Below are 12,737 nucleotides of genomic sequence, written 5' to 3' on the forward strand. Positions count from 1 at the left end.
AATCCTGTTTCTTGATTGGATGAGCACAGTTTTTGGGCATTTGAACTAGACACAATTCCACTGAATGGTAGATATTGCCACAGAACGTTAAGAAAGCACCTCCGATCGTTAGACCTTTGGACCTTTAAAGCTCAAATCAATACCCACTGAAGTCAGCAGTGATAGTCCCCCTAAGTGCAGTGAGCTTTGGATCAGGCCCTGAATGCACAAAAATCTCCCTGGATTACTATCTGAGTAACATCCCGAGTAAAATTCTGTCCTCAGTTATAGCCATGCAACCCCACTGCCTTCAGTGAAGGTAGAATTGGACCCGCTGCTCTAGCCTACCGATTGGAGTGTGATGGGTGTACAGTTTAATAGCTTGATTTTTAGAGATGCAGAAAGCAACTGTGGAAGCATAGATCACTGAAAAATCAGATGAAGCCCCTGAATGATTGAGTTCTAGAGAAAAAGTCTTTATTTACTGTACAAGCATGAAAAGCTGTTATATTGTGTGTCTCCATTATGGAAATAAAGTCACTAGTATTAAATAATTAAATATAATGATTTATTCACTACAGATTCATAAGTATGCTCTGGCTGCTTTGTGCTGCCCTAGTAATGTAAACTGACCACACAGCTGCTTTGTGTTGACAGAGTGGCACAAAGCAGCTCCTGCGAACTTAGGAATCTGACCCTGAGGGTCACATCTGATCTGGTAGTTAAGATGAAAAATATTAATGGTCAAAATGTGTTGATAACTAAAATCTCTCTTCAGTTAGTACATTCCACCCACAGTTTGGACTTACTTCCATAAAGACTCAAATGGTGGGGCCGATGAACAATTTTCTAGTCCAGATTTTCTTTGTGTAGCTGTAGGCGGCAGTCTAAAAGAAAAGAATATTAAAGAATTGATATGAATTGAACAGGCAACTAAAGCAGGCGGCAGTAACAGGGTGGGAAACTTTGACAACCAAGCTCAATACATTGATTTTTTTAGTTCTACTAATGTCAATAGATCCCACCAACGAATAAAACACAAATGTACGACCTAATAAAGGTTTGCAAGTAAATCTTCTGGTTGCTTTTATATTCATTTTACTACTTAATACTATGCTTCTTACTGGTAAGGCTTTTATCATTCAGTGCTGCTCCAAGATACCTATCTTCATTACCTAGTAGTTCTTAAAGCTGCTACAACTGGAGGTCAGGTGTTAGGGCCCTGTGAAGAGATACAGAACTCTCTTGCTGACTCACCTCGATAGCCACACCAGGTAGGGTCTTACTAGTTCTACTTAAAAACATAAATACTGAGTTCTTCCGTGAGAAGACAGAGAGCACGGGGAGGGGAGGAGGAAATCCTGCATGGAGAAATCAGCCCATTCAGAATAAAGCTTGAGGAATAAGGCTTGGATCCACAAAAGGGCTTAGGCGTTTGCAATACTGAGCATTGCAATGCCTAACTTTTAGGTGTCTAGAAAAAAAAATCACTGGAACAACAATGGGATCCACAAAATCCAAGCTAGGCACCTTGGCTCCCTATACAATGAATGGGGAGAGATAGGTGTCTTAGAATGCATTCCACATAAGCCAACACGCTAGGCATGGTGCCACCTAAGATACCCAATGGGAGATGCTGACAAGAGGTGTGTCCTAGCCCTCCTCCTCTCCTGGAGATAGGCAACTAAATCCAGGCTTCAGGGAGGCGCCTATCTCTGCTAGTGATCAACAACCAGGAAACCCTCTTCTGGAGTTAGGTGGCTTACATGCCTAAGACATTTCTTGAGAGAATAAGTTAGGCATCTGACCAAGTCCATGTAAAATGGGGGCAGGGGAGGCTCTCCCTTTCTTCCTTTAGCTTACAGTATTCATCCAGGATGTGGGCGATGCCTGGTTCAAATCCCCCCCCGATAAAAACAAGGGATTTGAACAAGGATCTGCCATCTCTCAGGTGAATGATCTAGCCACTGGATTACACAGTGTCTCTCTCTCTAGCCCAATTAATATTTTAAATTATTTCCTTACAGTGGCACAGGAGAGATTGGGAAGATTCACATCAGAATTGTCCACAGCCCAATGGTTAGAACACTCACCTGAGAGGCAGCAGACCCCTGTTCAAATCCCCTCTTTACCAGGCAGAGGGAGGACTTGAAGCAGGGGCCTCCCACATCTTGGGTGAGTAACTAACCACTGGACTGGGAGGTCTTTCCCCCTCCCCCGAATTGTTTGGTATAGATCTAGGTGGTCTCTGAGCACGCTTACCAGTTCAGGTCTGGCCAGCTAGATATGTGCTCCTCCACCTGTCTTCCCCTTGTTTGTAGATCATGCTGGAGTTTAAGTGGGAGATAGGGGTCTGGATGCCTAGAGTGAAGCAGCAGTGTGCATACTCAGAGATAGAAACACAGGTGTCTAGAGAACTTTTACTACAAAACTTATGCACCAGATGAGTTTAGGTGCCTACAGGGTTAGGCAGCAGCAGAGAGTGGGTTTTGTGGATCACAGTGGTACCTAAAAATGGAACTTAGGCAACTAAATCTTTTTGTGGGTCTGGACCTAATGTTTACATTTGTAAGCACATTTCTGTCTTATTTGAAAAGGCAAAGTGGGGTTCACTTTCTGCAATATCTATTATGCGTGTGCTGCGTTAGGAGCAGGCAGGCGAAACCACCCATTTACAGCTGCATAATCAATTGCAAAATGATGTTCTGACTTCAAGTTGCCACACAGCACTGACACAAACCAAACTAAGAGAAATACTATATGTGTTTTTTTTTTTAAAAACCATTAACCGCTGAGTTCATGGTTTTATAGCACAAACCACATGAACAGCATTTTGCAGATCAGACTTAAGAAGAAGTGGAGGGCTATGTGCAGCCACAGGTCTGGAGCACACGCCCACATCTGTGCTTGAAACTTAATTATAGGTGTTTGCTTCCACAATAAACTCATGCACCCAGTTACCTGAGGTGTTACACACGCATGTGTGAGTTTTTCACACGTAGGCAGCTCTTCAGGTTTGACAATTTGGCCTTATATGTCATAAAATGACACATACTAGTGTTTAAGGTAGGTGGAAACTAAAGACCATCAAATCTAATCTTTCAGAAGGAAGTGTCTTTAAAACAAGGTGGATTGATTTAAGTCAAAGTGATTTAGATCACCCGTTTTAATCATGCTTTAAATCAACAAGCAGGAAACTTGATTAAAAGAATTATTAATTTTTTACCTGTCTCCCCCACACCCCAGGAAGTGCTTTAACCACTGGGCTAAATGTTTTTAGGTGGGCACCACCACTTTCTCCTCTGGCCCTTTTGTTTGGAACTAGGCAGGCACCTATCTCATTCCAGCAAGAAGCAATTAAATCACCTAAGCCACCTGAGTCCAGATACTGGGTTCCCACTAATGGAGTGCAAGTAGAAATAGTCACCTAAGTCCAGGCTGCAGGGTGGTGCCTACCTTCATGAGAGGGGCAGGGCTTAGCACATCCTTCTGGTCAGCATCTCCCATTGGCTAACTTAGGCAGCTCAACATCTAGTGTGCAGGCTTCTGTGGATCTCCCCCCCTTCATTCTAAAGGGCACCTAGATGCTTAACTCAAGCTTTGTAGATCACAGTGTTGTTCCTGTGATTTTCTGAGAGAGCTAAAAGTTAGGTGCTGTGACACTAAGGCCTGGTCTACACGGGGTGGGATCGACAGCCGCCACTCCCCCGTCGACTTTGCTTCTGCCTCCCGCCGAGCTGGAGTTCAGCAGTCGACAGGAGAGCGATCAGGGATCGATTTATTGCATCTACACTACACGTGATAAATCGATCCCTGACAGATCAATCGCTACCTGCTGATCCGGCGGGTAGTGTAGATGTACCCTAAGTATTGTAACATGATTCCCACCATCAGCCCAGCAGAAATTGAACTTACAAATAGACATCTGTGTTCCACAGATTGCAGTGAAGTATAACATACATAGCAGCAGCAGCCAGTAAAACCACCAGCAGAATCCGTTTCATGACTAGCAGACCTGAAATGCAACAAGATGAAATAATTTTGTTTTACACATATTTCCACAAACATATTTTGATGGATGAGTCAAACTGTCAACATCACTATTAATTTCATTTAATTCAGTCAAAATGGTTCCTTGAACCTTAAAAATCTGTAAATAGGGTTACTGGGTCCCTTAAGTTTAGGTATTCAAGAGCTCAGTAGCAGCCACTGAATGCTATGTTCCTCTGCACTTATAAACATGAATATTCCACTGTGATAGTATAAAACAGAGGTAGGCAACCTATGGCACATGTGCCAAAGGCAGCACGCAAGCTGATTTTCAGTGACACTCACACTGTCCAGGTCCTGGCCACCGGTCTGGGGGGCTCTGCATTTTAATTTTATTTTAAATTAAGCTTTTAAAACATTTTTAAAACTTTATTTACTTTATATACAACAATAGTTTAGTTATATATTATAGACTTATAGAAAGAGACCTTCTAAAAAAGTTAAAATGTATTACTGGCACGCGAAACCTTAAATTAGAGTGACTAAACGAAGACTCGGCACACCACTTCTGAAAAGTTGCCAACCCCGCTATAAGCTTATTGATTTGCATAGTTAAACAAATATACTGGCTAATGGCACTGAAATAAGCCAAGATATGATCTCAGAAACCTACCTGTCATATTGCTAACTTTTAATTGATACTGCCTTTTTCTTTTCCTCCATCACATTTTATTAAAGTCAGGCTTTGATCAATGGAATGTCCAAAGGCATGTTGTGATTGGCTTCTTAGGCCTTCTTAACGATATCACAGCCGTCCACTAACTCCCATCAGTTCATGACAGGGACTGCACTGGGGAGAGAAGAATGCTACTCATTATTTTAAACAGGTAGGAGGAAAACGCAGGTCCAAGTTCAGGAGAACACTCAAGCACCTACTTAATTTGGGAGGAATAGCAGGAAAAGATGAACTTTTTTATTTATTATTTTTAAGTTTTCACCTAATTTAAGTGGTTTAAGAAAACAAAATTAAAAAGCAGATGGGCCAGACAAAGGAAGTGATAGAAGAGGAAAAGTGAGAGTTTCAAATGACCCTTCCTTCAAATTACCACACTACCCTTTCAATAGCTATCAGTATGTCATCTGCCACTTAACCCTCTGACAGTAGCTGTTTGGCCACAAAATGATGTAGAAATTTGCAAAGATATACTCTTCTATTACTTTCACTTTTCCCTCAACTATGAAAAACAGTTCTTAGTAGGACAATATGTTGCATATGCGGCTCTCATGCTTTTACTTATGTTTTTTTAAAAAGAGATTTAATGCTAATGAACCATACTCTAATAGAAATCAGTTACACCAATATCATATATTGGTATATTTCTCAAGCAATTGAAAGTGCTCTGCCTTTGGCCTCGTAACTCTATGAGCATCTGTTGTGGCTTGTTTTAAGCAGCATTAGGCTTGTTAGTTTTGGGTTTTTTTCCTAGCAGTTTAAGACACCTGAATTACGTCTCCCTGACTCATAACAAACATAAAAAAGGTGAAAACGTATGACACTAATGCATTATACTACTACATCCTCTTGCCATATCCAGATTACTGCAGCATGAAAACACACAGAAAGCTGACAAAAGTATTACAGTACATATAGGCCTTGATCCTGAGGGAGGATCCATGCACCTGCTCAGAGACCCATTGAGTTCAAGACCCTTCCTCGTGGATCTATTTGCAGGATTGGAGCCAGGGTTTGTAATGGCATCCGTAGGTAAGAAACTCGTGCAATAAACAAATTATATTTCAAACCAAAGAAGGACATAAGATCACCCCCAACATTGCCTTGCTTTACTGTTTTGAATTGTATTATCAGCCTCAACTGCTCTTTCAACCTGAACCCCTCACACATTACCCTCCCCTAGCATCTCCCCGACACCTTTAACTTAATCCAGACCGCATGCTTTTTGCCACAGTCCAGTCTTATTCCACTTTAGGGCTACAAAGTGAGGGCTTGTCTACACTTACATCTGATAGCGCTCTAACGTGCTGGCTCAGGGGGGTGATTTTTCACCTCCCTGAGTGAAGCAAGTCTGAGCGCTTTAAAGCGCTAGTGTAGACAAGCTCCGAGCACAGGGAGGTGGATTACCAGCTCTCTCCCAGTGCTCGCACGCAACCACACTTGCACTTCAAAGCACTCCCACGGGAGCATTCCCACGGCAGCGCTTTGAAGTTTCCAGTGTAGACATACCCTGAAACTCTGATTTCCACAAGCCCTTCCCTAAAACTGCAAGGAAACTATAACCAGCATAGCCTGTTTGTTAGCAGTGCTGTGTCTGAGGGTACGTCTACACTACGGGATTATTCCGAATTTACATAAACCGGTTTAACAAAACAGATTGTATAAAATCGAGTGTGCGCGGCCACACTAAACACATTAAATCGGTGGTGTGCGTCCACGGTCCGAGGCTAGCGTCGATTTCTGGAGCATTGCACTGTGGGTAGCTATTCCGTAGCTATCCCATAGTTCCCGCAGCCTCCCCCCCCCTTTGAATTTCCGGGTTGAGATCCCAGTGCCTGATGCGGCAAAAATCATTGTCGCGGGTGGTTCTGGGTAAATGTCGTCAGTCACTCCTTCCGCTGGGAAAGCAACGGCAGACAAGCATTTCATGCCTTTTTTTCCCTGGATTGCCCTGGAAGATGCCATAGCATGGCAATCATGGAGCCTGTTTCGCCTTTTGTGACTGTCACCATATGTGTACTAGATGCCGCTCACAGAGGCGATTCAGCAGTGCTACACAGCTGCATGCTTTTGCTTTTGCATGATAGCAGAGATGGTTATCAGCCATATTGTACCATCTACCATACCATAAATTGGTAATAAGATGGGCATGGCTACCAGTCCTTAAGAACTCTTCCAATTTCTGCTGTCATAAGTGCCCCTGGCTGCTCTTAGCCAGGGGCGCAAAAGCCAAAATTGGGAATGACTCCCTGAGTCAATCCCTCCTTTTTGGTATTTAAAAATAGAATCAGTCCTGCCTAGAATATGGGCAAGTGTACTAGAGAACCACTGTATCAGAGAACCAGAGAGCACAGCTGCTCTGTGTCAGATCCTGCATAGATTATGAGCTGTATGCTATTCACAGGGGGTGCTCCTGCAACAACCCCACCTGTTCATTCCATTCTTCCCCAGCCTTCCTGGGCTACCATAGCATTGTCCCCCCACTTGTGTGATGAAGTAATAAAGAATGCAGGAATACTTGTTAGTGAGAAATGAGTGGAAGGCAGCCTCCAGTTGCTATGATAGTCCACATAGGACATTAAGGAGTGTGGAGGAGAGGAGCCCAGCATCCTGCTGCTAGTCCAGGGCAATTGAATCTTTTCTTTACACATGAAGGGTGGGGGCTGATGAAGCTCAGCCCCCTGTTGCTATGATGATGATGGTTATCAGCCATATTGTACCATCTACCAGGAAAAATTAGGGCCAGGCACCCTTGATCGACCTGACCGATGCTAGTACGCATGGTTACCAGGCCTTTTGCACTGCCCCATGTGCCAATAGGCTGATGATGACAATGGGTATCAGTCTTATTGTACCATCAGCCACCCATGGCGGGGGGGGAGCAAGGATGTTGGTGTTGAGTGCTGCACCATCGCGTCTATCTGCAGCATTCAGTAAAGATAGGGTGACATGTAAAAGAGTCAAGACAGGATTGTTTTCCCTTTCACTTCTGGGGGTGGGTGGGGGGGTGCGTAAATTGCCTAGCTATGCCCTGACCCACCGTGGACACTGTTTTTGACCCTAGAAGCATTTGGAACTCAGCCAAGAATGCAAATGCTTTTCAGAGACTGCAGGAACTGTGGGATAGCTTGAGTCCTCCAGTCCATGAGCGTCCATTTGATTCTTTGGCTTTCCGTTACGCTTGCCACGCAGCAGTGCGCTGAGTCCCTGCTATGGCATCTGTCTGGAGATATTTAAAAAATTATTTTGAATTTCGTCTTCTGTAACGGAGCGCTGATAGAACAGATTTGCCTGCCCTTACAGCGATCACGTCCGCATCGTCCATGCTGGAGCTCTTTCTTTATTTTGATTTTTAACTGCATCACCACCCGTGCTGATCGGAGCTCCACGCTGGGCAAACAGGAAATATTCAAAAGTTCGCGGGGCTTTTCCTGTCTACCTGGCCACTGCATCCGAGTTCAGATTGCTGTCCAGAGCGGTCAGTGGTGCACTGTGGGATACCGCCCGGAGGCCAATACCGTCGATCTGGGGCCACACTAACCCCAATCCGATATGTTAATACCGATATTAGCGCTACTCCTCTCGTTAGGGAGGAGTACAGAAACCAGTTTAAAGAGCCCTTTATAGCGATATAAAGGGCCTCTTAGTGTGGACGGGTGTGGCGTTAAATCGGTTTTACGCTCCTAAAACCGGTTTAAACGCGTAGTGTAGACCAGGCTTGAGTACAGAATGTCAGGTATGGACTCTTTTGCAAGGAAATGGGCACATAATGATTTGTTAGAAACAGCTATCAAAATAGAGACTCTCTGACCCACCCACCTACACAGCAGAAGACAATGATACATTGGTAAGTAACAAATACGAAGGGCCTGATTCTCCTCCCACTTCAATCACTGCACATCAGGAGTAAATCAGCTGAAGACAATGGGTCAGGTTTTCAGCAGTAGCAAATCATTGACTTCACTGATTTTGTTGACTTCAGTGGAGCTATGCCAATTTATATCAGCTGAGGATCTGACCTAGTGAAGTCAGAACAACAGTATAAAAGCAGTGCAAATGAGAGGCAAATCAGCCCCTAAACACTTTTGTTAGAACAACTAATGAATTCTAAATAGAAAAAAAAGTTGAATTTGCAGCTCATAAACTATATTTCAGTTTAGGTTTTAAGCACTGGATAACGTATAGCTATGTTTTTGAATAACTACTTAGTATCCCTTTACCTTTGCAAAGAAATTTACTAAACAAAAGAAGACAAATCATTATACTCTTGAAGTCAAAGATTCATATTACAAAATGTCACTATTTTATATATGGAGCTATACCTATTTCATAGAACTGGAAGGGACCCTGAAAGGTCATCAAGTCCAGCCCCCTGCCTTCACTAGCAGAACCAGATCCCTAGGTGGCCCCCTCAGGGATTGAACTAACAACTCTGGGTTTAGCTTTTCATTTATTTTCAACACCAAATTCCATATGGAACCGCTATGTTAAAAGACCATTGCCAAGGTTGCAAAGTGAATCACTCAGAAGTTAGAAAGTGCCAGAATTAAAGGTTGGTCATGCAACCTTAACCTTGCCCCTTTATGAATTATGCATTATGATAGTCTTTAATCACATGCTAAAATACTGTTTTCCCCACAGGATGTGAGAAGTTTGTGTGGTGAATTATGCTATTATCCACAGGATCCTTGCCTCATTTGTTGACAAAAGTAGGTTGCATGTGGTTAACACGGACATTTACTTGTTTTATTTCCCCACCAAAAAAAAAAAAGTTTTCTTTTATGTGACTTTAAAAATCCATTGCATAATTCAAGTCATTCCGTCCCTCTCCCCCCCCAGACTGGTTTGATAAACGGAACCAGAATTAAAAGATGTAAGGATCTAGACTCCAATCAGTGGGGCATTGCTATTAACTTACAAATGAGACCCTACAGGAGCAGGGATCATTTGTATTACACTGAAAACCATGCTATCCTTTCCCAATAGTGGGTTTTATCCATTGAGGACACTAGACGTATGCAGGCAGAACTGGCTTTGCCCACCACATTTTTAGTCAGTATAACCTTTACTTGTGGCTGCAAACTGGATCAGAGTGAACTACTGTGTATCAATTTTGCCTACCCACTTTCAGAAGACACCATTCTCAACTAATATGATCCTGCCTTCAGAAATACCAATACACTTCCAAATACCATATTCAATCAACTAATAGCCATGTACACACACATGCATACCCCTACCTACCTATAATACACCATGTTTATCTGCTACATAGAAACATATGAACATATGTCCAGGTATCTCAAAAGCAGGACTAAGACCTGAGTATTTAGAAGTGCTATAAGGTGGAGAACTGGCTATTTGATGGCTAATGTGAAATGAGTTGATAGGAAACTGGGATGAAACCATCAGACAAATAGCCACAACACACAAAAAAAGGGATTCATAATTAACAGTCTCAGTGAAGAGGCCAAAGATAAAATGGCCCATGATATCTCTAGGTCAGGGGAGTTCAATCTGCCTTACTCATTCATTGTTAGTAGAGGGCTTAAATAGTTCTGTCCAAACTTTCACAAGTACTTCAAAAAATACTTACAAGAAAAGGAAAAGAAATGTGATAGAATATCTGGCTTTTCTATTAGTTGTTTACAGTCCTTTTCTGAATAATTTTCTGTAACTGGATATGCGGTTTTGAAGTAAAGAGAGAACCATGGGAATTTCTAATAAGAAGCCTAAATAAACCTTTGCAAATTTACATCCTCTACTACCCAGGGTAAATGTAGGAAAACTAAGCTAGCAGATTCTATTACAACATTCGGAAAGCCTTCCACATATTCAAGTGACAAAGTATCCAGATTACCAAATATCCAAGATTGCTCTATGTCCACTCTGAACATAAGGGCCTTAACCTGCTCCCATTGGCTTCAAATACAGACATAGTCAGGATAAGTGTATTTGTAAACTTCATGGCCACCCTTTTTCCCTGGGATAGGGGAGCAGCATCCCTGCTGGGGCCATATTTTCATTTGGAATTAGCCTTTACTCTTCTATGTCAATAATTACAGTGCCTGAGGGTGTGGTGCAACAACTTCACATCAGTTGTGTTGCCCTATCAAGCACTCTCATAATGATAACTTACAACAATGGTGTCGTCACCCCATTGTCTAATGAGTGTGTGCAGCAGCAGCTACAAAGCCTAAACTGAGTAACCATGTGATGTGAAGTATCAGAGGGGTAGCCATGTTAGTCTGGATCTGTAAAAGCAGCAAAGAGTCCTGTGGCACTTTATAGACTAACAGACGTATTGGAGCATGAGCTTTCGTGGGTGAATACCCACTTCTTCGGATGTATGTGATGCGGCCATTCTTTTCCTTCCTCAACCCTTCCTCTACTCCCTACTACTTGACACCCTTACTCATTACATCATGTCTAAGGGTATGCCTACACTACAAAATTAGGTCGATTTAATAGAAGTCGATTTTTTAGAAATTGATTTGATACAGTTGATTGTGTGTGTCTCCACTAAGCGCATTAAGTCGGTGGTGTGTGTCCACAGTACCGAGGCTAGCGTCGACTTTCAGAGTGTTGCACTGTGGGTAGCTATCCCACAGTTCCTGCAGTCTCCGCCGCCCATTGGAATTCTGGGTTGAGCTCCCAATGCCTGATGGGGCAAAAACAAGTGTCGCGTGTGGTTCTGGGTACATGTCGTCAGGCCCCCCTCCCTCCGTGAAAGCAACGGCAAAAAATAGTTTCTCGCCTTTTTTCCTGGGTTACCCATGCAGACGACATACCACGGCAAGCATGGATCCCGCTCAGCTCACTGTCACCGTATGTCTCCTGGGTGCTGGGACGGGAAGAGATGGGACAGGGGTGGGAACTTGAGGGAAGGGGTGGAGTGGGGCTGGGGCCTGTGGCTGAGTGCGAAGCTTGGAGGTCCACGGAAACATTTAAATCAAAATAGGGGTACTCAGGTCACTAAAGTTTGAGAACAACTGAACTACACTAATGGGAGAAGCTCTTCTGCTGGTGTAGTAGCATCTTCACTAAAGTGTTACAGCTGCACCTGTGCAGTTGTGCCACTGTTGTGCTGTACGTTAAGACAAGCCCTTAGGGGCTCACATGGGCTTCTTTCTTGTGCCTTCTACCTTATTAGTTCTATAAAGCAGATTTTGGGTGCAATTTAAATAAATAATACCAGTGTTGCAAAGTCTTGCAATTTAATCACAAGTCTTGTGATATTTGGTGTTTTGCTTTAAATCCTAGCTGCAGCAATTAAGAGATGGCATGAGAATCTCAGCTTTCAATAAAACAAAGTAAGTTTCCAGCCCTCATGGTTGTGGAAAAAAGTTGAAAATGTGGAGTGAGGGCAACTTAAAAGTTCAAAAGCCAGTGGCAAAAAACAAAACTAACCTCCCCCCCCCCCGATTTTTTTAAATCTCATGGATATTTAAGCCAATCTGGTAATTTGCGTGGGGGGGGGGCACAACTCATGATTTTTGACTGCTTGAGGTAGCAATACTGTAATATAAAACCTTATATTGTTTTCCTATAGTTGGCACTGCAATACATTTCCAGTGGGCCTCCTGCTCATTAAGATAAACACAGGCAGTGCTAATTCCAGGACTTAATGTTTAAAAAGAACTTCATAAACTGCCAAAACACATATCAAGTAGAGTGTGTTAAAAAGAATATATACTGCTCAGTTAGTGCATTGCATTATTTCTGACTTTTTCTATTTTTTGCTATCTGTTCCAAAATATCTGTGCACAGTTTGGTATCTCTGCTCTTTTTCAGGAAAGAAATACTGTCATGGGCATTACATGAAAGAATTGTGGTTGGGCCTGAGCTTGCTAATCTTATTTTATTACATTTACCAAGTCCTGAACTCTTCCTCTTTTTTGCCATCTTTCCTTGCTTTCAATGCCATTCTGATATCGATTTAGCAAGAGACAGAGCCTCATTTAAACATAAATCATATGTTCAAATGAGGCTGGGAAATTAATTTAATATCATCATGAAACATCTCTGAATTAAA

At 42.7% G+C, this 12,737-nt stretch overlaps 1 protein-coding gene across 2 annotated transcripts in view; it reads right to left on the minus strand.

Moving 5' to 3' along the window:
• Positions 1 to 12,737, minus strand: part of ST3GAL6 (ST3 beta-galactoside alpha-2,3-sialyltransferase 6) — a 74,198-nt gene that overhangs the window by 33,315 nt on the left and 28,146 nt on the right. The window contains exons 2-5 of one of the 2 annotated variants that reach the window (XM_039496151.1): positions 4,643 to 4,819; positions 3,895 to 3,994; positions 2,242 to 2,340; positions 789 to 866 (exon numbers count right to left, since the gene is read on the minus strand). Coding sequence is in view for 1 of the 2 variants with exons in the window: in XM_039496140.1 (XP_039352074.1) it covers positions 789 to 866; positions 3,895 to 3,994; positions 4,643 to 4,649 (185 nt within the window). In the remaining variant the exon portion in view is untranslated. The remainder of the gene's footprint in view (positions 1 to 788; positions 867 to 2,241; positions 2,341 to 3,894; positions 3,995 to 4,642; positions 4,820 to 12,737) is intronic. The other variant, XM_039496140.1, reaches the window with a different exon arrangement.

Source organism: Mauremys reevesii, linkage group 1 (genome assembly GCF_016161935.1).
Source record: "Mauremys reevesii isolate NIE-2019 linkage group 1, ASM1616193v1, whole genome shotgun sequence".
NCBI classification, from domain to species: Eukaryota; Metazoa; Chordata; order Testudines; family Geoemydidae; genus Mauremys; species Mauremys reevesii.